Source organism: Chelon labrosus (genome assembly GCF_963514085.1).
Source record: "Chelon labrosus genome assembly, chromosome: 4".
Taxonomy (NCBI): Eukaryota; Metazoa; Chordata; class Actinopteri; order Mugiliformes; family Mugilidae; genus Chelon; species Chelon labrosus.
In genome coordinates this window covers 4,933,446-4,956,542 of record NC_140340.1, presented here as the reverse complement: position 1 = coordinate 4,956,542, position 23,097 = coordinate 4,933,446, and the positions used below count along the sequence as shown (strand labels likewise).

At 44.4% G+C, this 23,097-nt stretch overlaps 2 protein-coding genes across 9 annotated transcripts in view; both read left to right on the top strand.

The window, feature by feature from the left end:
- LOC311486721 (band 4.1-like protein 1) overlaps positions 1–23,097 on the top strand; it is an 86,573-nt gene that overhangs the window by 52,504 nt on the left and 10,972 nt on the right. For 2 of the 8 annotated variants that reach the window (XM_084542689.1, XM_084542685.1), the window contains exons 4-14: positions 2,318–2,425; positions 6,955–6,997; positions 7,191–7,266; positions 7,578–7,796; positions 8,130–8,217; positions 8,296–8,448; positions 10,603–10,700; positions 11,656–11,831; positions 12,079–12,317; positions 16,161–16,310; positions 21,873–21,923. In XM_084542689.1, coding sequence (XP_084398815.1) covers positions 2,318–2,425; positions 6,955–6,997; positions 7,191–7,266; positions 7,578–7,796; positions 8,130–8,217; positions 8,296–8,448; positions 10,603–10,700; positions 11,656–11,831; positions 12,079–12,317; positions 16,161–16,310; positions 21,873–21,923 — 1,401 coding nt within the window. Of the gene's footprint in view, positions 1–2,317; positions 2,426–4,264; positions 4,516–6,954; positions 6,998–7,190; positions 7,267–7,577; positions 7,797–8,129; positions 8,218–8,295; positions 8,449–10,602; positions 10,701–11,655; positions 11,832–12,078; positions 12,318–16,160; positions 16,311–21,872; positions 21,924–23,097 lie in introns of those variants that run through there. The other 6 variants (XM_084542688.1, XM_084542687.1, XM_084542686.1 and 3 more) reach the window with 6 other exon arrangements.
- On the top strand, positions 18,373–20,253 carry LOC311486851 (uncharacterized protein; the record flags this gene model as incomplete). The annotated part of the gene is made up of 2 exons (XM_084542872.1): positions 18,373–18,429; positions 18,727–20,253. The coding sequence occupies 2 exons, from the start codon at positions 18,373–18,375 to the stop codon at positions 20,233–20,235; spliced, it is 1,566 nt and encodes a 521-aa protein (XP_084398998.1). The 3' UTR covers positions 20,236–20,253.

Below are 23,097 nucleotides of genomic sequence, written 5' to 3'. Positions count from 1 at the left end.
TAAAGACGAACTAAAGTTTGAAGTTCAAAACAGATCTTCGGCAAACGACTACAGCATACGGTATATGAGATAGAAAAGGACTAAACTTGACAAAATCACATTCATGTTTTCCAGATGATGGCTCTCAAAGACTTTAATAGTAATATTTAATACTGACTCTTTGCTGTGCCGTCGACAGAGTAGCATTTCATCCATTACTTTCATTCATCATTTGACTTTGACCGAACGCTCACACCCCAGCGTTAACATGCTGACGCTAGCATTCAACTCAAAGCACTGCTGAACATCGGTATTATCAGTTGCTCCTTTCACACAGAGCCCGTTGAAGGTTGAAGGACTGTCGCGCTCTCAAGCCGCCTCTTCGTTCTGTATGAAAGGTAAACAGAAGGAATTGAGGGAGCTTTGTTGCTGCGACTTTGCTCGAAGCCAGCAGCTGAAGCAGTCACACTGCAGAATCGTGTGTGAATGTGGGAGCTGCATGGGACGGCGTGTCGACGTGCCACATTTGACACCGATGCCGTTCTGTTACGCTTCACGCCTCTGATTCCGAAACGGCGGCGTGCTGTCTGAAAGCACGCGCCGGGGAGCCATCACACCGGCTTTGTTTGCTTCATTGTGGATGAGGAAAAGCGAGTAAAGGCAGCATAATAAAGGGGTCTTCTTAGTGACGTTGTAGTGTAATCTCTCTGCAAAAGAGGCTATTGAGCACGTTAGGATGCTTATGTTAGCATGTGGCTCTAAGCACTGCTGCACCTAAGCACAGACTTGGGCTCAGCAGACTCTGTCTTGGTCACATTCGAGGTCAACAGTGATGGAGTTGCGTCAAAGGTGTTCCTTTTCTAAAGGTCTACATCAGCAGGAGCCACAATTTCAATGTGACAGACACTAGATAATCTATCCTTACTCCAACTGTTCTGATTTTCAATATATATTCAAGAGCTCTGCCAAATCTTGCCGATGGCTCTCCATTGCCGTGAGCCAAACTGCTTCACTGCGCATCCTGATCGTCAGGGACCAAGCAGTCAAGGACAAACCTGCACTGGTTTACCTTTCCAAAAAAAATCATTTTATTTAAAGTACAAAATAACAAACTCAAGATGTAAAACTGAGCCTTTAAAAGTGGTCAGCTAAAAACAAAACAACATCTAACTAACAATATGAGACAAAAGGAGAACTTACACTGATCAACATTATGACCACCTTCCTAATATTCTGTAGGTCTCCCTTGTGGTGACTCATCAGAGAATGGACATGGACCTTCTGAGGGTGTCCTGTGGTGTCTGGCAACAGAAGTGGGGGGGCTTTGAGGGGAGGGGCCTCTGTGGATCATCCCACAGATACTTGATCAGTTTGGGATCTAGTAAATTTGGAGGCCAGGTCAACACCTTGTGCTGTTCTTCATGTTTTTTTTTAGTTGTTCCTAAAGCATTTGTGTGTGTGTGTCTGTGTCAGGCTGCATCCTGCTGGGGATGGCTGCTGCCATCAAGGAGTGTCATTGCTATGGGGTGGGGGTGCCTGGTCTGGTCTAGGTGGGTGCTACATGTCTAAGTAACATCCACACCAATGAATGCCAGGTCCAGAAGTTTCCCAGCAGAACACTGAATTGGCACAAGATGGTTGATGTTATTTACTTCTCCTGTCAGTGGTCTTAATGTTGTGGCTAATTGGTGTATATGCTGACCTGTCAGCCTAGACGAGACCTCTGCATTTAACTGTGCTCCACCTTTTAAGACCTCTTTTGTCCAGACCAGGGACGACGTTGAAGATTTAACTGATACCAAAAAAAAAAAACCAATGTCGAATGTGCCAATAAACTAAATCCTCAAACAAAACAAACACTATACTTGTGTATTTAGTGAAACGACTTCATCTTACGGGGAGGGTGTGAAACCATAAGCTTGTATTTCTGTACGCAGTGAGAGTGGATGCATCTTTATTTAAAATGTAGGGCTGCAGACACGTCCATCACACGCTGATGTTTGAATGTGAAATCATGAACTTGTTTCTTGAATGCGAAGGGAAATATTTCTCGCCTTGAATCTCGTCAACAGCAGAGATGAAGCCTGTACATGCAGTGCAGGACCAATCTATCGCAGCAGTTCTGAGTCCATTATCACCGGCAAGTGTCTGATGCACACCGACTGATTTTATTGCCTTCTGAGCCAGAGAACCTTGAGTAGCCCAGCTGTCTAATGGGGTCTGAGACTGTATCCAATAAGATGTAACTATAGCGCTAATAGGCTCTCAGTCGTGTGGTATTTCAGGAATATAGGAGAGAATCTTCTACTGACTTTCTTGTCGTGCATTTGTGTCTCAGCAGAAACACTCCAAAGGACAGACCCTGATGGACAGGGTGTGCGCGCACCTCAACTTGTTGGAGAAGGACTACTTTGGTCTGACCTTTTCCGACACAGACAGCCAGAAGGTCAGTGAAATTTTGTGACAAAATAACCTCATGGGATGCCTCAGCGCATAAACACTTTGCTCACCCAAACAATCTGTATTCCTCTCACTTGTCGGCTGGCTCTCTCTCGGAGGGGAGCGCTATTCATCATTCAGAGATGAATAGAAAATGGAAATTTCCATGTAGAGTCTGGGCATGGACAAAAGGCATTTGAATAAGTTTAAGAGTTGGAGAAGAGATGAAAAAATACTTCATTTGGTCTTTGCAAATTGCGTATGTGAAATGTAGTGATTGAAATATTGCTCTGGAGACAGAAATAATGTCATGGGTTGAGTTAAACGTCCGTGGAATAAAGCCAAGGACCACAGTTTAATAACATCTGGACGGCTCAAAAGAAAATTGATTGACTTCTCTGTCTTTCTTTCTTTCATAATGGCTGTGTAACGGGTGAGTTGTGTTGCGTTAATGAGGACTTGACACGCCGCTAGCCCTCGGAGGTGATCTCCATTTATACCGACGAACTGGTGAACTTAGACGACAACAAGAAAACGACCATTTAACTCAGCTGCCCGCTCCTGGTCCCACGTGAAGCATTTAAGTTAGCGAAAGTTACTCCAGCATTAGCAACACATCACAATATTTGCACGGTGAGGCAGACACAGATGTGATAATGGTAATTAAAACAGGAAATGTGCACAAAAACAATTATAAAATCAAATTGTGATTAAAAACGTGACACATACCTCTCCCTCAGGAGGATTGTACCAAAGGGGGAGAGGCTGGGGGGGTGAAAAGAATATGTAGGGGCTACCACAGAAGAAGAAATGTCTGAACCTAAAGTGACACTTTACACATCAGCCTCTTGTGTTTTAACAGCCAAGTATAGAAACTAATTACATATACTACAGATTTCCTGCTTACTGACCCTGTTGCAGCGGCACATAGGCGGGTTAGCAAGCTAGCTTTGTGTTTAGCTTTTAGGTTAGCAGGGTCATTCAGGTAACACAGTGGTAGTAACGTAATGTTTTTTTTTTATTATTTCTAATGAAACTTTTGGATTGTGAAAAAATAAACAAATCTCACTTAGATCTGGTGGTCAAGCCATATATGGTTTCGAGATGTTTTAGGCCAGTGATTCTCAACTGGTGGGTCGCAACCCAAAAGTGGGTCGCAGGGATGTTTTCAATGGGTCCCAAAAAAATGTTAAAGTAGATTCACATCCCTTAATAGTCACCCGTCATTAGAGAATAGACAGAAGAAGATCAGCGAAGTTTAGCATGGCTAAACGCAGGTGCGATGCAGATTATATGAGATATGGATTTTCTTATTGCGTGCTGCTTAATTTTCTTCAAAGCACAATGTTTTTCAGTATTTACATACTGATAAGGTAAAGGTAAGGTTTTAATTTAATTTAAGGGGTGATGGTGGGTCCCGAAGCCAGACCAGTTGAGAAACACCGTTTTAGACGATATTACACACAGAGAAATCATTACAACCTACAGTGTAAACACAACATCGACATACTGTGGTCTTATAAAGCTGATATAGTTATTAAGCTACTGTCTGTTTGCACATTCACAAAACAAGAATGTCCTGATGATTCAATAGAACTAGAATAAAAAAAAAACATCTATTCTGCTCTTACATCTCCTGTCCTTTGACTTTGGTCTTTCATCTGTGGCGTAATCATTCCTGCTCCCAATGAATATATTACAAATCATTTTGACATTTCAAAAAAGTCCAAATACATTTCGCTCCGCTCGTCGTTGTTTTGTTGTAAGGTACGCAGGCCAGTCTTATTATCGCGTTATCATGTAATTGACTCTGAGCTGATGGGTCCTGGCTGTCAGCTCTGTCTTTGATGTGGGTTTGGAGGTTTTTGATTGATGTGAGCCGGCCTGAGGGCAGGTATGCGACTGCACAGCGGGGCGCAGGGGAACGTGCTGCCTTTTGAAGATAGGACACATGGCAAGCCGAAGTCTCTTTTAACATCTGGAGCAAATCCTCTGGCACCATCATCAGCTTTGTCGGCTCACATGCTATTACTTGATGGTTGAGGCTTTGTCGTGTAGCATGATCTCTGCCCATATGGACGGCCTCACCTTTGAGAGGTAAAAAGAGTCCAAATATGTTCCTCACTTTGCATGTTGGTGAGGCTGCTGCTGCATAGATCAATATAACAGTCTCATCAAAGACGGGCTTATCAGGGAACAGCGTGAGCCGACCGTCTGGGGTCTTCGCTGATTGGTAGACCAAAAGGCTGAGAATTGAAAGGTTGTTTCAGATGCCCTTTCTCCTTCTCAGTCGGAGGAACAAGAATTTAATCTTTGCTCTTCACCCAAATGTTTGTGCCGTGTGATTGCTTTATTAACTGAGGTTGCAAATGCAAGAGTGAAGCCTTGGGCGGCCACTGATTTAAAGTTCTTCCCGCTTTTCCTGCAGACAAAAGCAAATCAGCGGAGAGCACCTTACTAATTGAGTGCTCTTTAGTCCTTAGCTGATATAAAATAGATTCAGGGGGTTTGTTACGCCTGCAGCTCTTTAAAGTCTTTAGCAGCCTGATTAAATGCTGAAGGAGTGCATGTATTTGTGCACCGTGTGCGTTAGTGTCCGAGATGTCAAATTGAAGTCAGAGATGCTCGCAGTTTGCCCATCATGGCCACGGGATTGCGATTTCGTCGCTCGCGGTTCCACCCTGACTCGTGTGATATCAGCTGCCAGAAAGACTGTCGGCATTAATAATCAGCTGCTGTGTGGAATTCAGGTTAGCGAAGATCGCTGTCAGCTCAGCGCTCCGCAGGCAGCTCAGAGCTATGTTGCATTCGAGAAACATGTGTCTGTGTGGGTATGCGCGGAGATCAAAAATAACAGCTGAGTTAATGCCACGCTGCACGCTCTGCTGCCTAGAAGTAGTAATGCTAGAATGGGCGTAAGCGCTCTGACACATTCCCGGATATTGGATGTTATTGAGGCATCTAAAAGCACGTCGGATCAAATGTTACAAACCAGTGAAATGATATCTAGCACAGCTTAGATCTGCTCAGACCCAGATAAGTTTGTTTGCTTGTTATCTTTTATTAAATCCCTCATGTTCTCTGCATTTAACCCATCCCAGAGTGATTCGAACACTAAATTCTCGCTAAACTGAGCCTGAGGAAGCATCCAGATTTGAATCAAGACATCTTTCAATCTGCATATGCTCTACCACTGACCTATACCCCCTCTTAAATCACCTGGGCAATCTGATGCTGCCAAGATGTTGCTGTTGTATACACGCATATACTGTCTATAAAGGCTGATGATTGTGTTTTAAGAGTTTTAAGAAGAATATTTTCCCGTTTTTTTAACTCAGTTTAAAGCCGTGTTATTCACGCTATTCCGAGATAGTGTATCACAGAGACAAGGCCTCAGAGTGAAACAAAAATAAGAAGCAATCGACAAACAATAGTCATACGCAGATGGTCAGGCAGTGTGAGATTCCTTAGGACCCCAAATGCCTTCAGAGAGGTAAAGGCGGCGTGATCAACATGGTGATTGAGATATTATGGGCCTTGCAGACCTGGCATTAACATGCGTCTCCAAATCCAATCTCAGTTTCTCTGTATGTAAATAAACCCCGACATCATCTGGGGCGCAGTAGAATATTTTAACAGCTGATGTCTCTGATGGATCTCTACCGCTGCTCCAGAACAGAGAACAGAGATGTTTTATGTGTGTGCCTCATGACTTTGTCTTCACATGTTAAGTTATTATTTATTGATCTCCACCCTGATGTTAGTTAGACCTGCACAGAACTCAGATTATAACTTCAACCCTGGAAGTTGGAGTATTTTCTCTAAAGGGTGATTTCTGAATGAATGTCTCAGGAGTAGCCCTGTTGAGTATAGGAGGTCTTTAATGTGACTCAGGACACACTTGTGTTCACACTACGAAAAGAATGAGGACACATATGACCTCCAAATGTGGTCAGAGATCGGGTCTCTCAAATGTGATCGCTCAAATGCGTCCTGGGGGTGTTCACACCTGCCTTTTACGTGATCAGATCTTCATGCAAGGTCTGAACGGACCCACTGAAAAGATTTCAAACTCCCGCTGGAACCACATTTTCGTGTTCGCGATAAACTCTCAACTCAATTTCAGCTCTGTGAGAACACTCTGGGGAGATATGCGAGTCCTCTCTCCACTGCCATCTGTGCAGCTGTGCATCCAGGCAGCAGCGTGCTCTACGGCCGCTGTTACATGCGAATCCACACAAACTGCGCCGCTGATCAAACGAATCGGCGAAGCTGTTCACTGCACGGTCAGATGTTGTGAGATCAGACAGATAAGTGGTCGACACAGTAAAAGAAGCGGGCTTGAGTTAAATCTCCTCTCTGCATGTTTAGAGCGGTCCAGCAGGGAAGGGATCAGTTTCTTTATTTACCATATGGAGAGGCTTTCACCAGGAACACCGACGGCAATTAGAACAAAATGTGACACCGGGGTGCGCATTAAGCCATGTTTCCAGTCTGCTCTGTGTGAATTCATCATGCCTTCTGTCTTTCTTTCAGAACTGGTTGGACCCCTCTAAGGAGATCAAGAAGCAGATGCGCAGTGAGTGTTGTTTCCAAGTAGCTGCAGTAGATAAATATTTAAAAATCGAATTAGTGGAGGCATAACATTAGATTCATTGGCAGCTGAACTGCAAGTTACGTGTTAAAATGTTAGCTTTTAACAGTTTTAACGCTGACTTTTAATTAACTTCATTCTATTAAAGCTCCCAGCTCTCGTTGTAATCTCTCCTCAGACTCTCCGTGGCATTTCGTCTTCGCTGTGAAGTTCTACCCTCCGGACCCCTCCCAGCTCACAGAGGATATCACCAGGTAGCACGCACTTCCACAATATTAACAGATGCATCTCCGGCTGTAATCAAAGGAGAAATTGCTTCCACGTGTCAGCTCTTGAGATGATTGGCCCCCTTTTTATTTCCCAATGATTTGTGTTTACATAAAAGCATTGTAACGGTTCTCGTGGGATACCTTTCCCTTCCCCAAGGCAACCCAAATCCCTCTCTCCTTTTCAAGGATTAGCCAAGGAATGCTACTAACTGCCATGGATTAACTTGGCTGAGCACTTGTTGGAGCTTGCCTGTTTGACTCACCTCCTTTCCTCCCCTTTTTGCCTCACCTGACAGATACTACCTGTGTCTGCAGCTGAGGGATGACATGCTGTCAGGTCGACTGCCGTGCTCGTTCGTCACTCACGCCCTCCTGGGCTCCTACACAGTTCAGGCGGAGCTGGGAGACTACGACCAGGACGACCACGGCCCAGACTACGTCAGCGACTTCCGCTTCGCGCCCAATCAAACCCGCGAGTTGGAGGAGAGAGTGATGGAGCTCCACCGAAACTACAAGTACCTGAATCTGACTTTAATATATCCTCTCGGGACGGTCGGTTGATGAGTTTCCCGTTGTATCAAAACACTCTATCCTGCATATGGCTGATAGATGCCGTCACATTACCGCGCCATCTGTCACTGAGATGTACACAGCGTGAGTCTTGCCAGTGTGAGAACGCTTTCTCAGCTAGCAGGTCTTCACTACGCTCTGATTTGGCGTGGCTTTTCTGGCATAGAAGTGAATATATCAAGCACATACTACCAAGATAATTCTGCTCCCGCTGTGAAAGATTCTGTGTTTATTATTAAGAAAGCCTGTTGTTACAGACATTGTTATTGTGCCCATAGGGGGATGACTCCAGCGGAGGCCGAAATTAACTTCTTGGAGAACGCGAAGAAATTGTCCATGTACGGGGTAGACCTCCATCACGCTAAGGTTGGTCGCTACACCGGTGTTGTTTTAATTTCCATGAAAGAAGCTTTCCCGAATGCTCATGAATAATTTCTGTCGCAGGATTCCGAAGGGATAGAAATAATGCTGGGAGTCTGTGCCAACGGCCTGCTGATTTACCGGGATAGGCTGAGGATCAACCGCTTTGCCTGGCCCAAGATTCTTAAGATTTCATATAAGAGGAGCAACTTCTACATCAAGATAAGACCTGGAGAGGTAGGAAGCTGTAACACACAAAGTCTGTACTAGTCGTGGTTGATGAAATCGACCGATGAGGGCTCACCATTTTATTGAAAAGGAAGGTTAGCTTAGCACAAAGGCTTACCCTAGCCTGTAGCACATAGAGATATATAGCGCGCTAATTAGCAAGCTTGAGAAGTGCTTTTAGATCGATCCGGTGAAACTCAAGGCAAGCTGTTTCTCCCTGTTTCCGGTCGAGCGTGCCTCAGGAGTCTGGAAACGTATGGAAATCGATAGAGATTTCCATACCCGTCTGGACAGATTAAAAATAAACGGATCATCCAGTCCTGCAGTTACTCCGGCTTCCTCCCACTGTGAGTGTGAATAGTTGTCTGTCTCTCTGTGTTAGCCCTGTGATAGACTGGAGACCTGTCCAGGGTGTACCCAGCATCTCGTCCAATGGCAGCTGGGACAGGCTGCAGCCCCCCCAGAACCCTTCACAGGACGAGCGGTTACAGAAAATGAATGAACGAATAAAAAGAGAGAATGAGAAAATGTGTGGAGTTTGCATGTTCTCCCTGTGTCTGCGTGGGTTCTCTCCGGGTTCTCCGGCTTCCTCCCACCGTCCAAAGACATGCTGGTTAGGTTAATGAATGAATGAATGGTATGCGTATAAATATAGTTATTTGAGTAAATATGAGTAAGGCAGTGATGTCTGATGCCTTTATGGCTGCATTCATCGTTGTTTCTATGGACGCGATGAATAAACAGGCTACACAGATGCAGTGAAAATTAAATTCATTGATTCATTCGTCTTCTGTTCACCTCTTGTCCTGTCAAGGGTCGCAATGGGGCCAATTTAGAATCACCAATTAATCTAACGAGCATGTCTTTGGACGGTGGGAGGAAGCTGGAGTACCTGGAGAGAACCCACGCAGACACAGGGAGAACATGCAAACTCCACACAGAAAGTCGACCCATGGAAAATTGAATTATGTACAGTAATTATTAGCTGAAACAAGGGCAACCAGACTTATTCAAGTAGCTTCTTCAGTTTTAAATGACTGGTGGGAGGTTTGGGTTTAAATAGGAACGTGTGCCCACCTGAAATTCATATGACTTGGTTCTCTAACGACCAGATACTTCCTTGTAAATGGAGGAATGTGTTTGCACCCCTTGTTCTTCCCCGAGTGAATCTAACGACTCATTATTGACCAAAGACTCCAGTCTCATGAATGAATGAATGAATGAAAGAATGGGGGTGAAAGTGTTTGGGGACAAATCTGAAGACTGTGCTGTAAATAGATGACAAATTAGATTTCAGTCCACCTCCCCTGCACTTGGGTTAGGTGTTAATCAACTGGTATGAGCCCCAGTCCCTGGAGATGCAATCTTCTGGCAATTATTTGTCAACATAATAGAATAGAATACGACATATCTCTTAACAGTTGGATTTTAAACACCTATTAAAAGCAGCTAGGTATCTGTGCATGTAATTAAATAGGAGTATCCTGTCTCCTCCTACATATTAACCACAGAGACTTGAGTGAAATCAGCAAAAAATGTCAAAAAGCAAAAGGTAAAAGGTGAAACCCCACATTGAATGTATGATTAGTTGTGCACAAAAATTGCTCACACATGTCCAGCTTAGCTCCTTCTTTATTTCGGCCCTTCCTCATTGTGCGGCACAGCGCTGCAGCTTATTCCCCATGCTGGGCCTCGGCGTGTCGGGCCGCCCGGGTGAGACCCAGTCAAGTGACAGAGCAGCACAGTGAGCCTGTGATCTGGCCAAATAAAGAACCCCTTCAACAGAGCTGCTGCAGCTGCAGCCTCAGCCAGAACAGAAGGATAAAGAGTGTAAATATAGAGCCATGAAATACTTCAGAGGTTATCCCTCTTTGCTCCGATCGACCCCTTTCTGTCCAGTAGGCGTTTTTATATATGTTTGCTCACGTACTGACATATATATTGTGGCAGTAGTGTTTACGCAAGCACAATAAAAAACGCTGTTTGCATTGATTTGGTCGTGCAGGTATAAGACGTTTAATTTTTTTTTTATGAATTCACTGAGTTAACCGATATGTTAGTCTGCTGACAAGTACTACTACTCTCAGCAAAACAGAGTAAACATGCACGCTTCTCTCCACCCACCCTCCCCTCCCCCCCTGCTGTGTTCTCTCTTTCTTCCAGTATGAGCAGTTCGAAAGTACAATCGGTTTTAAGCTTCCCAACCACAGAGCTGCCAAGAGGCTTTGGAAGGTCTGCATTGAGCATCACACTTTCTTCCGGTAAGAACTGAACCACTCGCGAGGTTGGAAAGTTTCCCCTTCGACATTCATCAAAGCACAACAAACACCCCCACGTATACAGCTTCATAAGGTGCAGCCTCAGCCTATTATTATTATAACAGCTACTATGACTTTGCTAGTGATCTTATGGTGAATTCAGCATTACACTCTACAGTGACTAAATCATTAAGCTCCTTATGAAGCCAGCACTCACATTATGTTTGAAGGAGAGTCAACTTTAGCCTAAATATGTTAAAAGTAGCTGCTGCAGATAACTGACCAAAGATTAAATCAATAAATCACTCATGTACTACATATGCACATGGCATTAAATCTGTGGACATACATCGATCAGCCACAACATTAAAACCACTGACAGGAGAAGTGAATAACATTAATCATCTTGTGACAATTCAATGTTCTGCTGGGAAACTTCTGGACCTGGCATTCATTGGTGTGGATGTTACTTAGACATGTAGCACCCACCTAGACCAGACCAGACACCCCCACCCCATAGCAATGACACTCCTTGATGGCAGCAGCCATCCCCAGCAGGATGCAGCCTGACACAGACACACACACAAAAACGCTTTAGGAACAACTAAAAAAAACACATGAAGAACAGCACAAGGTGTTGACCTGGCCTCCAAATTCACTAGATCCCAAACTGATCAAGTATCTGTGGGATGATCCACAAAGCCCCCCCCCCCCCCCCCCCCCCCCCCCCCCACTAACAACATTCTGTTGCCAGACACCACAGGACACCCTCAGAAGGCCCATGTCCATTCTCTGATGAGTCACCACAAGGGAGACCTACACAATATTAGGAAGTGGTCATAATATTATGCCTGATCGGTGTATACAGCATGTAGAACACTGACATTTATTCCAGCCGTTATAAGTATATAATAGTTTTCTATTTGCCCATTGCTGATTGCAGTCTTTGTTCCCACAGCTTGGTCTCTCCAGAGCCTCCCCCTAAGGGCTTCTTGGTCATGGGTTCAAAGTTTCGATACAGCGGCAGGACGCAGGCTCAAACCAGACAGGCCAGTGCTCTGATAGACAGGCCGGCTCCTCACTTTGAGCGTTCCACCAGCAAGAGGTACCTGCTGTCCAGGAGCTTGGATGGAGGTGAGGGCAGCACTAGATGTGTTTATGAAGAGTATGATGAGTCGTCTTCGTTTGTCCAGGCAAATCTGTAAAGATCCAAGCTTAGAAATAGTGCAGCATACAACCCTGTCATCTGTATTTATATTTGGACAGATCCTCTAGTCTTAATGCCAAGTTAAGCTGACTGTGTAACAGCCAGATGCAGAATAGAACTGGTATAATAATAGTAGAACCCCTCTGATTTTTGTCTCGTGACTTCTCTGACCAGCAGAGTTCTCACGGCCCGTATCGTCTATGTGTGAGAACCACGACGGCCTGTCCCACCGCAGCCACAGCGAACAGCGACGTCTCCACAGCCCCTCTGTGGACGAGCAGGAGACCGAGCTGGAGCCCAGCTTGGAGCAGGACGATGAGGACAGGGACCAGGAGCGGGCACGGGAAACGGAGCAGGACACGGACCAGGACCAGGATGGCGAAGTCACGCCGGGCAGAAAGAAAGACATCATGGTAGTAAAGCTTGCTCGATAAACTGCGACATGTCATGAGTTTACGTTGTAGTAGAGGTAAAATTAATAGTCGACTTGAAGCTTTGGTGCAGGGAGACGGCAGGAACTTTAGGACTGATGGCGTAAATAAGTGAAGTGCAAGCTTCTCAGGCTAGTTTTATCCAGCAGGGGCATAACACTGCGGCGGCTATAGTGGATTTAGCATTTACTAACATCTCTTTCACTCCTATTCGCTCAGGCTTAAACGCTTGCACTGCACTGCTCGTAAATCCCGCTAACAGCTTTACAGTATTTAACCTTTTCTCACTTCCTGTGCTGAGAAATGCAAACTCAAGCCTAGCCCCCGTGTTGCTAACATGCCTTTTCTATTTCCCAACTCTTGCTGGCGCTAAGGAGGAGGCTGAGTCACCAGTTGACAGTAAACAAGAGGTATTTGGTGTCCGGTGATTTGGTCTCTGTCTGTCTGTCTGTCTGTCTGTCTGTCTGTTGATCTACTTTCTTTATCCATCCGTCATGATGATTTCTTTCTCTTTCTGAGAATATCTGTCTAACTGTACCTCACGCTGTCTGCCAATGTTCCTCTGGGGTTTGCCTCCGTAACTGTGGCTGTCAGCGTAGTTTTATTAGAAAAAAAGACTATGCTGCATTGCACCACATAAACAAGTGATGCTGCAAAGGTTGTGTCTGTGTTTGTCATCCCAGAAAACATTTGGCATCGCAGAGATTGATAAACTGGAGAAACCTGAAGTAGAGAGTCTTACTCAGTATAAAAAAAAAAACAGTAAAACAATTCACTGTTTGTATACCGTATCTAATACACACCAAAATGTCTTCTGGGATGATTTCTGAATTTGGCATGTTCTCAAAGTGTTCAAATCTGCCCTTTCAGTCTGTCTGCCTGCCTCTCTTCTCACTGACTTACCACCTTGTCTCTGCATCTGACCTTGTTCCCTGCACACTCCCCGACCCCGCACCCTTCACCTCTGACCGCTCTCTCGCTCGTCCGTTCTCCTGCCCCAACTCAGCTCTCTCAGTTGGACCAGGAGACCACTCCTCGGCACAAACAGGAGGTACAGGGTTCCTGCATTCAGCTCTTGTGCTTCTTCTTCTTCTTTTTTTTTTTTTTTTTTTTGTGTCACGTACGCCGCTCTTCCTCTGCCTCTGCCTCTGTAGACTTCGGAGGATTTTACCAGCTTCAGATTATCCCCGCGTTATCCGCCTTCAGTCAAAGAACTTTTTTTGATATATATTTTCTAAATGTCACAGAGATTTGAAACGTCGACATGAGCCATACTTCTTTACGTCCATTCTTCTCTGTCCAGTGGTGGACGCATTTTGCTGATAGTCCTTGCACAGCAAAGTACATGTTCTCCATTGACCTTCATATCAACAGCTTGTTCAGTACCACTTGACACCATTAAACGCTACTGAACAGCAGCATTCGCCACATCTGGTACTAAACTTGAGTTTGTGACCGAGCGACATAATGGAGAGTATGGATACAGCTGGCTTCAGTAGGTTTAATTACTTCATTTCATGTTCCTTTTTTTAGATTAATCTAAACGACATTATTAGATTGCACAACTCTTATGTCATGTTTTTTTTGTGCTTGCTGGTTGAGGTGAAGTTAGTCTTGTTAGTGTTAGTGTAGGTGCTCCAAACAAGCCCTTTTACTACAATACATATGATGAATTTATTAATACGCTGCGTTATTAAACCATACTTTTATAAAGTCGGTCTTTTTAAAAATACACAAATTGTCCAAGAAATCTAACGAACTTCCAATGTAATGAGGGCTGTCAACAATCAAATACTGAATGTATTCGTAGCAGTAGTATTGTAGTAGTCGGGCATAGTCAGACACACTTCTGATCAGAACATGAGTAGGGTAACACTTTGGATTTTATTATGGAGTGTGTTTTAAACAAATTCAACACCATGGCACTCAGGTGACGTGTAGCACTTACTTTTCTGTTTATCACTGTATAATCACAAGCCCAAATGGTTTGTTTAGGCTGGCAGATTGTTGCTTCAATATAATCAATTCCCAACAGAGCAACTCCAGAGCACCAAAAAATTGGTGGGTGGGAGAATTTGGCCCAGCTCCCAGACTAGACCATAGACTGTATATAAATATGCACAATGCATCTCCTCTTCCTTGCATCGACCCACTTGCATTTTCGTTTGATTGATACTGCGCTCTGCTCTAACTCCTACAGTTACAAAGAAATGCGGAATTATATCCTGTACTTATTTATTACTAACAATAACTAACACGAAACTCAGAAAATCAGAAACTTGAACATGCATCACCATTATATTAACTACCTAAAATGAGAGAAAAAATTTGATGTGTATTTTAGTGTTTTAGTTCGGTCCAAGTCCCATCTACTAATATGAAGGAGGTGGAACTTATATGATCTATACCCCAACCAGCCACCAGGGGGAGCTCTACTTGCATTGGCTTCACTTTAGAGGAGCTGTTCCGTCGTCCATCTTTATACTGTCTATGGGCTAGACCTGTAAAAGTTTTAGTTTGAAAGGCTCCCGATTCCCTGTTGAGTTTTAGTGCTGAAAAAAAAACTTAGCATGAAACTCACCTGATGAAGCATCACGGTGCACTTGAGAATTGTTTTCCTTAAATAACCCTCATGAAGAGGATGCGTTGACAGAAAGTAGAACCCTTCTCAGCGTACATGCTGGCTGTTGACTATGTTTTAGAAAGCCACATTGTGTGAACGCGTCCTTCAACATTTACAGTAACTATAGCGCTGTTAGATGAATGTGGCTGAATGAGAAGCGCAGCATTTCCCTCTGATGTGTAGCAGAGCAGAAAATGTCAGTATTCATCACTGTTTTAAAACGCAGCACTTGGATAAATACATATTTCACCACCGGCTCTGTCATCCTTCCCAGAACACAAACAAATCAAATTCAGAATATTAATTAGCGAACAAAGTTAACCGATGTTTCATATTCATTTTTTTCCCTTCATCAGCTTTGCAGTGAGTGCCTTGATTGTCGTGTTCATTTGTGCCTTAAAAACTAATTCAGTTGTAACTGTAATTGTTTTATTGAACTTCAATAGCAGCTTAAATGGCATTTCTCTCTATGGAGACTAGCACAAAGTAGTACAACATCTGCATAATTTCCAGCTGACATCAGTGCAAGCAATTCACACGGCATCCTCTCCATTATAGACCGATCAGGCATAACATTATGACCACCTTCCTAATATTGTGCAGGTCTCCCTTGTGCCTCCAAAACAGTTGTGACTCATCAGAGAATGGACATGGGCCTTCTGAGGGTGTCCTGTGGTGTCTGGCAACAGAATATTGTTAGTGGGGGGTCTTTGAGGGGAGGGGCCTCTGTGGATCATCCCACAGATACTTGATCAGTTTGGGATCTAGTGAATTTGGAGGCCAGGTCAACACCTTGTGCTGTTCTTCATGTTTTTTTTTTGTTGTTCCTAAAGTGTTTTTGTGTGTGTGTCTGTGTCAGGCTGCATCCTGCTGGGGATGGTTGCTGCCATCAAGGAGTGTCATTGCTATGGGGTGGGGGTGTCTGGTCTGGTCTAGGTGGGTGCTACATGTCTAAGTGACATCCACACCAATGAATGCCAGGTCCAAAAGTTTCCCAGCAGAACACTGAATTGTCACAAGATGGTCGATGTTATTTACTTCTCCTGTCAGTGGTCATAATGTTGTGGCAGATCAGTGTATATGTAGTGTATTATCTCACAGACTGTTCAGTCATGCATATCAGGTGTGTTGACATGGGTACTGCTGTAGTTTAGCATGTTCACGTCCCTGCTAACACACCAACTCCACGCATTCTCCTCCAGTTTCTGGACAAGTCGCAGGACGTCCTGCTGAAGCACCAGGCCAGCATCAACGAGCTGAAGAGAGCCCTGAGGGAGCCCAACAGCAAGCTGATGAACCGCGAGAAGCGCCTGTCAGCGACCTCCCCGACTGGCACACCAGAAAAGAAGGCTGTGAGTAGGGGGGCGGAGGGGTGGGAGGGGCTTTTGAGTCCATTTGGCTCGGTATCTCAGATCCAGCCACCTCTGATGCTTGACATTCAATTAAAGCGTGTTGATATTTCTGTCTGAGCTCTTGAATGCTGAACTCCTCTTTTTGATCCTTGACTCTAAGCAAAACAGGTCACAAATTTAATTATGTCACACTGAGATGCTTGCTTTGCCATGTTTTTATAGACACTTTTCAAGTTTTTCAAGCCTCAAGTCAGACTGCACCGGTACATAACTGTAAGAACAGCAAATGAACGTGATTAGTTAGGGCAGTTACGGTTCTCCCTGCAGGCACTGCAAACAGGTGTCTCCTGTGCAAAGATATTACCTCTCACAGGAGTAAACAAGTTTATTTTAAGACGTGTGTATAATGAAGTGCATTCTGTCTGTTTCTGGAGTACCAGGATAATTCTGACGATATCCCAGAGGTGCTTGAAGATGACTGGCAAGCAGCACAGAAGGAGGCATCTTGATGAGATTAGATTCAAGATGTTTTTGAGATTTATTCAATGTGGAGCACTTGAGAAATAATTTATCTGTATTTTTTTATTATTATTATTTATTTATTTTTTTGTCTTGATTTCCTAAGAGTGACACCGTTTCCTTTTTGCCTAATCACGAAATCTCTCAAGCTTTGATCGCTCTTTGGTAATTGAGCTTTTGAAGATTTGAGATTGGGGTCTTCAGATGGGATAGTTTTATCTTTGCCTGGAGACAATCTCTCGTCTGCTGTCTGTCACAATAAGATTATACCCACAGAATGTCAAACGCTGTCTGGGGTGGAAAATGTAATCTGCCTCCGTGCCTCCGTATTATTCCGTCTGACTGACAGTCAAAGGCTGGGGAAGTCTTACTGCTCTTGACTGTTTCGAATAGATTCAGTCAAACTCAGCTCTTTGATGTGGTTACACAAAAAATATTTGCATTGCAAATGCCTCCTGATTCGGTTTTGTGGATTTGGTGGCTAGTCAGGTACACGGGACTGCATGTTTTTAGCTGGAAGTTCATTAAAAGTTTCTGCAGAATACCTCAGTTAAAGGAGAATTACCGTTTTTTACAACCTGGACCTCGACCCCCGATCGTTTACTCACGCATATAACTTTGGTGTCATTTGGTGTCGTTCAGAAAATATTTAGATCCAGCATAGCGCCGCGTATATCCATATAGTGGGAGTGAATGGGGCACCGAAATGCAGTCTCTAAATAACGCATTATCTGCCGCAAAACTCATTCTTTTTACCAATATTTTGTTATGATACGCTAGTGCTATTCCCCGTTGAGTCCGAAATTACCTGTTTATTCGCGAACGTGCAGCGGTTTGTTGTTCTTTGGCCAGCTGTTCCTCTCTCTGCCTCCGCATCCTCCTTTCAACGAGCTCCTCGTCCGTATACTCTGGCTCAAAACGGTAAGGACGTCCATCATAAACAAAGTCGTCGTTCACGACCTCAGAATCGGAAAAATATTCAGCCATGTTGCAAAAAACTAGCAAATTACAGGTAAACAAACCGACCGCCGCGGGTGCGCCCGGCGCTCAGAGATGACATCACCCAGGTCAGAGGTTAGTAGGTCAATCTACAGACCCCGGATGATGATAACAGGTAACTCTGGGCTCAACGGGGAATAGCACTAGCGTATCATAACAAAATATTGGTGAAATGAACGAGTTTCGCGGCAGATAATGCGTTATTTAGAGGCTGCGTTTCGGTGCCCCACTCACTCCCACTGTATGAATATACGCGGCGCTCCACTGGATCTAAATATCGTCCGAACGACTCCAAATGACACCAAAGTTATGAGTGGGTGAGTAAACGATCGTATTTTATGCCAGAAATAAGGTCCAGGTTGTAAAAAAATGGTAATTTCCCTTTAAGTCCTGTTAGTGCTGATTCTTTCTTCCTTTTCCTAACTTTTGCATGAAATTGTTAATTTAACTAAATGACCTTCTCGTTTGGAGCTCTAATACCTGTTCTTCCTTCTCTCTTGAACTCTCTCCTCTGCTTCATGTCGGTCAGTTGGTGGGCAGGACGATGGTAAAGGACCCTGTTAACAGCCTGTCTGTTGAGGGTTTCGTCCAGAAGACTGTGGTGACTTCACCTGAGGTTGCACATCTCTCACTGTTGTTGTTTTTTTTTTTTTCCTCATGATACAGTTTAATATTTAAAACATTCGTGGGTTGGTGCAATGCAGTACTATCATTCATTTGTCTCTTGTCTAAGAACCACATATTGAACCATTAATATCTATGCTTACCAAAACTTCAATATGTACCAGTTGTACACTTTGTCCCCTTTTCTGTGATTGAAATCATTGTGTAGATTTCCGTATCTGCAGCAGCTGTGCTTGGCATGTCTAACTATTTTTAATCTATACCAAATATGTAGGGCTCTGAGGAGTGGGTATTGATTGAAAAACAAGAACCTTATCAACAAGACCTTGACTGGAGGGCGGAAGAAAAGAACAAATCTTTCCCATCTGATTCCTCGTGGGAGAAAAGGGAGCTGGAAAAAGAGATAGATGTTGCCAAGATGATACATAAAGAGGTAACGGGGTATGACAGAAAAGAAATGAAAAGCCATATTGATGAGTTTCCGTCGACAAAATCGCCCAGAGAGCCAGACGCGTGCTCTGAGCCTTGGCGTTTTGTGATTCCATTGTCCGAGGATGATGCCGGCCTGTCTCAAGACAAATCTCAACGTAAACCATCTCATGCCTCAGGCCCCGAGGCGAACAATGATGTGGCCCCAGGCCCTCGTCAGATAAAGGAACGCACAGCTTCTAAACCCAGGAAAAAGAGGAGACCCCAGAGCTTAAATCTGGGAATGCCTGCGGAGCTCATCTACGAGAAAGGCGGCCGCGATTCTAGCGGAGAAGAAAACGAGGGCTCAGACTCAGACAACAATTCGGAACAAACATCGAAGAAGGGAAATCATTGTGAGTCGCCCCCAGCGGTGATGATGAAAGATGATCTGGGATTAGGAAAGGATCAGTCTGTCAGGGTCTATAAAGACAGCAAACAAGAAGATATATATGGAGAGAACAGGGAGGTCTCCACTCAAGGAGCAGACCAAGTGAAGAAAAAAGTGAACCAGGCTGGGACGGCAGATATCGATTTAGGCTCAGTGAATGGACCCGGAAAGATAGAACATGATAGTTCATTATCAGCTGTTAAAGGGGAGTGTGTGATGAAGGTGCGAGGGAAGGGCCTTATTGACAACAAAGAGCTAGCAGAGGTAAAACTACGACAGGTCAGGACACATGAGCGAAAGGTCAGTAGTTCTGGAGGAGAGGATGTAGAGGGTTTCCTGGGCGACAGAGGGCAGAGGACGTCTTTCCACCGACTGTCAGGCAGCAGCTACCAGTCGGAAATCACCAGGATCGTTCCTCTCAAGCCAGAGCGGTCAAAGAGCGTGGCTTGTAAGGACGAAAGGGACCAGACGGGGCAGGACGAGCCCACGCGGGTCATCAGAAGAGAATACCGCTGGTCCGTCGGCTCCCCGGAGGGATCCGCAGACCTCAGCTGGACAGACGTCCCCGCCTTCCATCCGGTGTTCGCGGCAGATCTGGAGGACAGCGCTAAAACAGAACATTCAGAGGATAGCTTCCAGTCTGGCAGAGGGTATACAGAGAGCCAGACAGTTGGTTCAAAGATTTCAGCGCTTCCCAAAATGGCTCCCCCAGCCCCGCCGGTGAAAACGCAGAAGGCCAGGGAATCCGGGCTAATACTGCGGAACAGCCGAAATGCCGGCAGGGAGCCGAACCTCGACTCAGCCAAGAAGAGACACTCGGTAACTCTGCTTGGCATCTGCTATTCAGTCATTGGAAATAAAGCATCGCATGAGCTTCAGACAGACTCGCACGCCATTTTTTCTTTTTTTCTACGTTTTCAGTGACTTGAAAACACTCATCCATCTTACCTGTTTGAAGAGCAGGCGGAGCGGTACTTCTGCTCCGCCTCGTGGCAAAAAAAAAAAAAATCTGTCAAAACTATTTTGGACATTTTCCCACATGGCAGCACAATTAATCCCCTCCCATTTTGCCCTCGACATACACCCACACTGTGTGGCAAATCTGTACAGCTCAACACTGGCTGTGAAAGTTTAAAAAAAGACAAAAAAAAAAAAAGAATCAATATCTCTCGGTTTGGTTGTTGGTTTGTCTTTGTCTTTTCTGACTCGTGAGCCTCAAACGTCCTTCCAGCTCACGTTCTTCTCCTGTCAGAGGGTGGCAAGGGAAGAAAAGCTCGCACATTATCATCGCTCTGATGATTTTTGCACATCTCCATGCCATTTTCAAAACTAAAAAAACAAAGGATTTAATGCATATGAACCGCCATCCATTACTTAGGGATAAATGAAGTGCAGAATTAGTTTTTGCACAAAAGATTGAGAAATTACATCAAACTAATAACCCTTAAAAGAAAACAATAAATCAGGGGCACAGTTACCTTCAAACCCCACCTGGATAGAAAGCCATGCGGTGTTATTAACACATTGGTTCCCTCCAGCTGTGAAACCCCAGCAGGCCGTGAGCAGCCAGACACCACAGCTCAGTGCCTGACACAGTCAGATTTGCTGCTTTCATTTCACTCTTGGTATCATTGGAAGCTTGCACGTGTTTGGCACTGGAATGAAAGGAATTTGAAGTGAACAGACATGACAGCTTTCATCATTTCCCACCTTTTCATCCGAGTTGAGCTCTCTTTCTCTTTCTCTCTCTCTCGCTCGCATATATTGGATTAAAGAGGCATGAGAAAAGATGTTGCGCGAACAGTGACAATCACATCAAGATCTGATTGAACTCAGGTGTAGTGTGTGGGAAAATATTATGTGCTCCCCCAAACGTGTGGACGCAGTCATTTTCATAGAGGCTTTGAAATACGTCTCGGTTACGTCTCTTATTGGACATTTGACATCATTATTTGACGGTATTTGAAAGCGCTCTCGGTGAAAATTCAAGGTACAGCGATGCAACGTTTACTCGGTTGCTAGATGAGTGGCTGCTTTTACGCTGAAAACCTGCTCATTACACAAACTGCATGATGCTCTTGTCCTAAATCTGCTGTTTACAACAAATGGCTGTGGATGTTGTACTGTAGATGTTGTAAACTCACCTCTTTTCTGTCGTTTGCTGTGCTACTTAATGGAGCAGTGCTTGAAATTTGTGCCCGAATCCATTTGGACCTTGACTGGATCTGAACAGAACCAGCGGGCTGAGATTGGGTCTGGCTGAATTTCTCACCTAAACTTGGGTTTAAATTAAAAAAACACTGATTTGTCAACTACTTATGAACGGTTTCCAATTGCTTTATTTACATTTGGACTCCTAATCACCAGGATCCCAGTTTAGGTTGGCACTGGGCTTGAGGTCAGGGCACTCTGCGCTCGTTTTTCAGGCCCCAGTCAAGCGCTGCTGTTAGGACTTATGTGTGTGTGTGTGGTGTCGTGCCAGTCCACTGTCCACTTCAGCTTGTGCTAACCTTTAGATTCTGTCTGCTCTTTTCCTCTGCTCCCCCCACCTCTCCCTGCAGGAGCCCGTCTCCACCCCTGCCATTTATGAAGAGCCGTTTGCTGATTTCAAGGTTATTCATTTGTATTTAAACACACCTTCATACGCTTCACCCGTCTTCTCTTTTCCTCTCTGCACCCTGTTATGGGTAAAATGCATGCACCGTGTGATGCAGATGGACACAAACACTTCAAGTATTCATGGTGTCCACGCGCTTCTTTTCATGACAGCAGTCAATATAACAACTAAACTATTAATTGAACCGTACAGCTGCACATTGAACTAGACATGGGAACTATTCTTCTCCGTTCATTCTACGATTTTTGTCTGTGTCGGGGGTTGATGCAACGTATTTTCCGACATGCAGTCTCTGTGCGTGTCTGCATTTGAGTGCATCTAGGCAGAACTCTGCCGTGCACGATGTCAGAGGACAGAAGTGTCATGCCGTCGTGTAAATAAGATAAATAACATAAGGCTGTTTAGTTTGTTTAATAAAAGATCAAGGTATAGACCTGTGCTATAGGAAAGGTAACCTTAAATGACTTCTGTTGTGATCTGGCGCTATGTAGAAAATAAAATCAAATAGAAATGGCCAGCGGAAATGGGCGTGCCCTAGTCCATTAGAACCAGGGCTATGTAAGGAATCAGAGGGAGAAAGAATTTTGTTTCTAGGGCACACGGTTCTCGAGATACGAGCCAAAACGTAAATTGGCTTATCATAGCGCCACCTAGCTGCAGGCATGTGTATTGACACCTTGGCAAAATGACATGCTAGGACTTCTGCCAAGTTACCTGGTTTGATTCCTGTCGCCCGTGCAGTTTGTCCTGGGCAGACACTTCTAGGGAAACAGAATAATGAGGCGAATAATAATTGAAATAAATATAAAAATCGGAAGGAAATCAACAGGGATCCTGCAACGTCATTGCATGGACCCCTAATTAACTTGCACCCCTCCAATACAGTGATAGGGGAAACACTGATGCATCCTTACTGGTTATTTCGGTTATTTCTGTCTCTCTTTTCTGTCTGTACCCGGCTGGCCTTAGGCAGATGGATCCCTACATATGAGCTTAAGGTTCTGCTCAAGGTTTCTTCTTTCTTAAAAGGGAGTTTTTCCTGCCACTGTTGCCTTCAGGCTTGCTCTGGGAGTTTCAGGCCGGGTTTTGTAAAGCGTCTCGAGACAATTTGTATTGCTATTGACGCTATATAAATAAAATTGAATTGAATAATAATAATAATAAAAGAA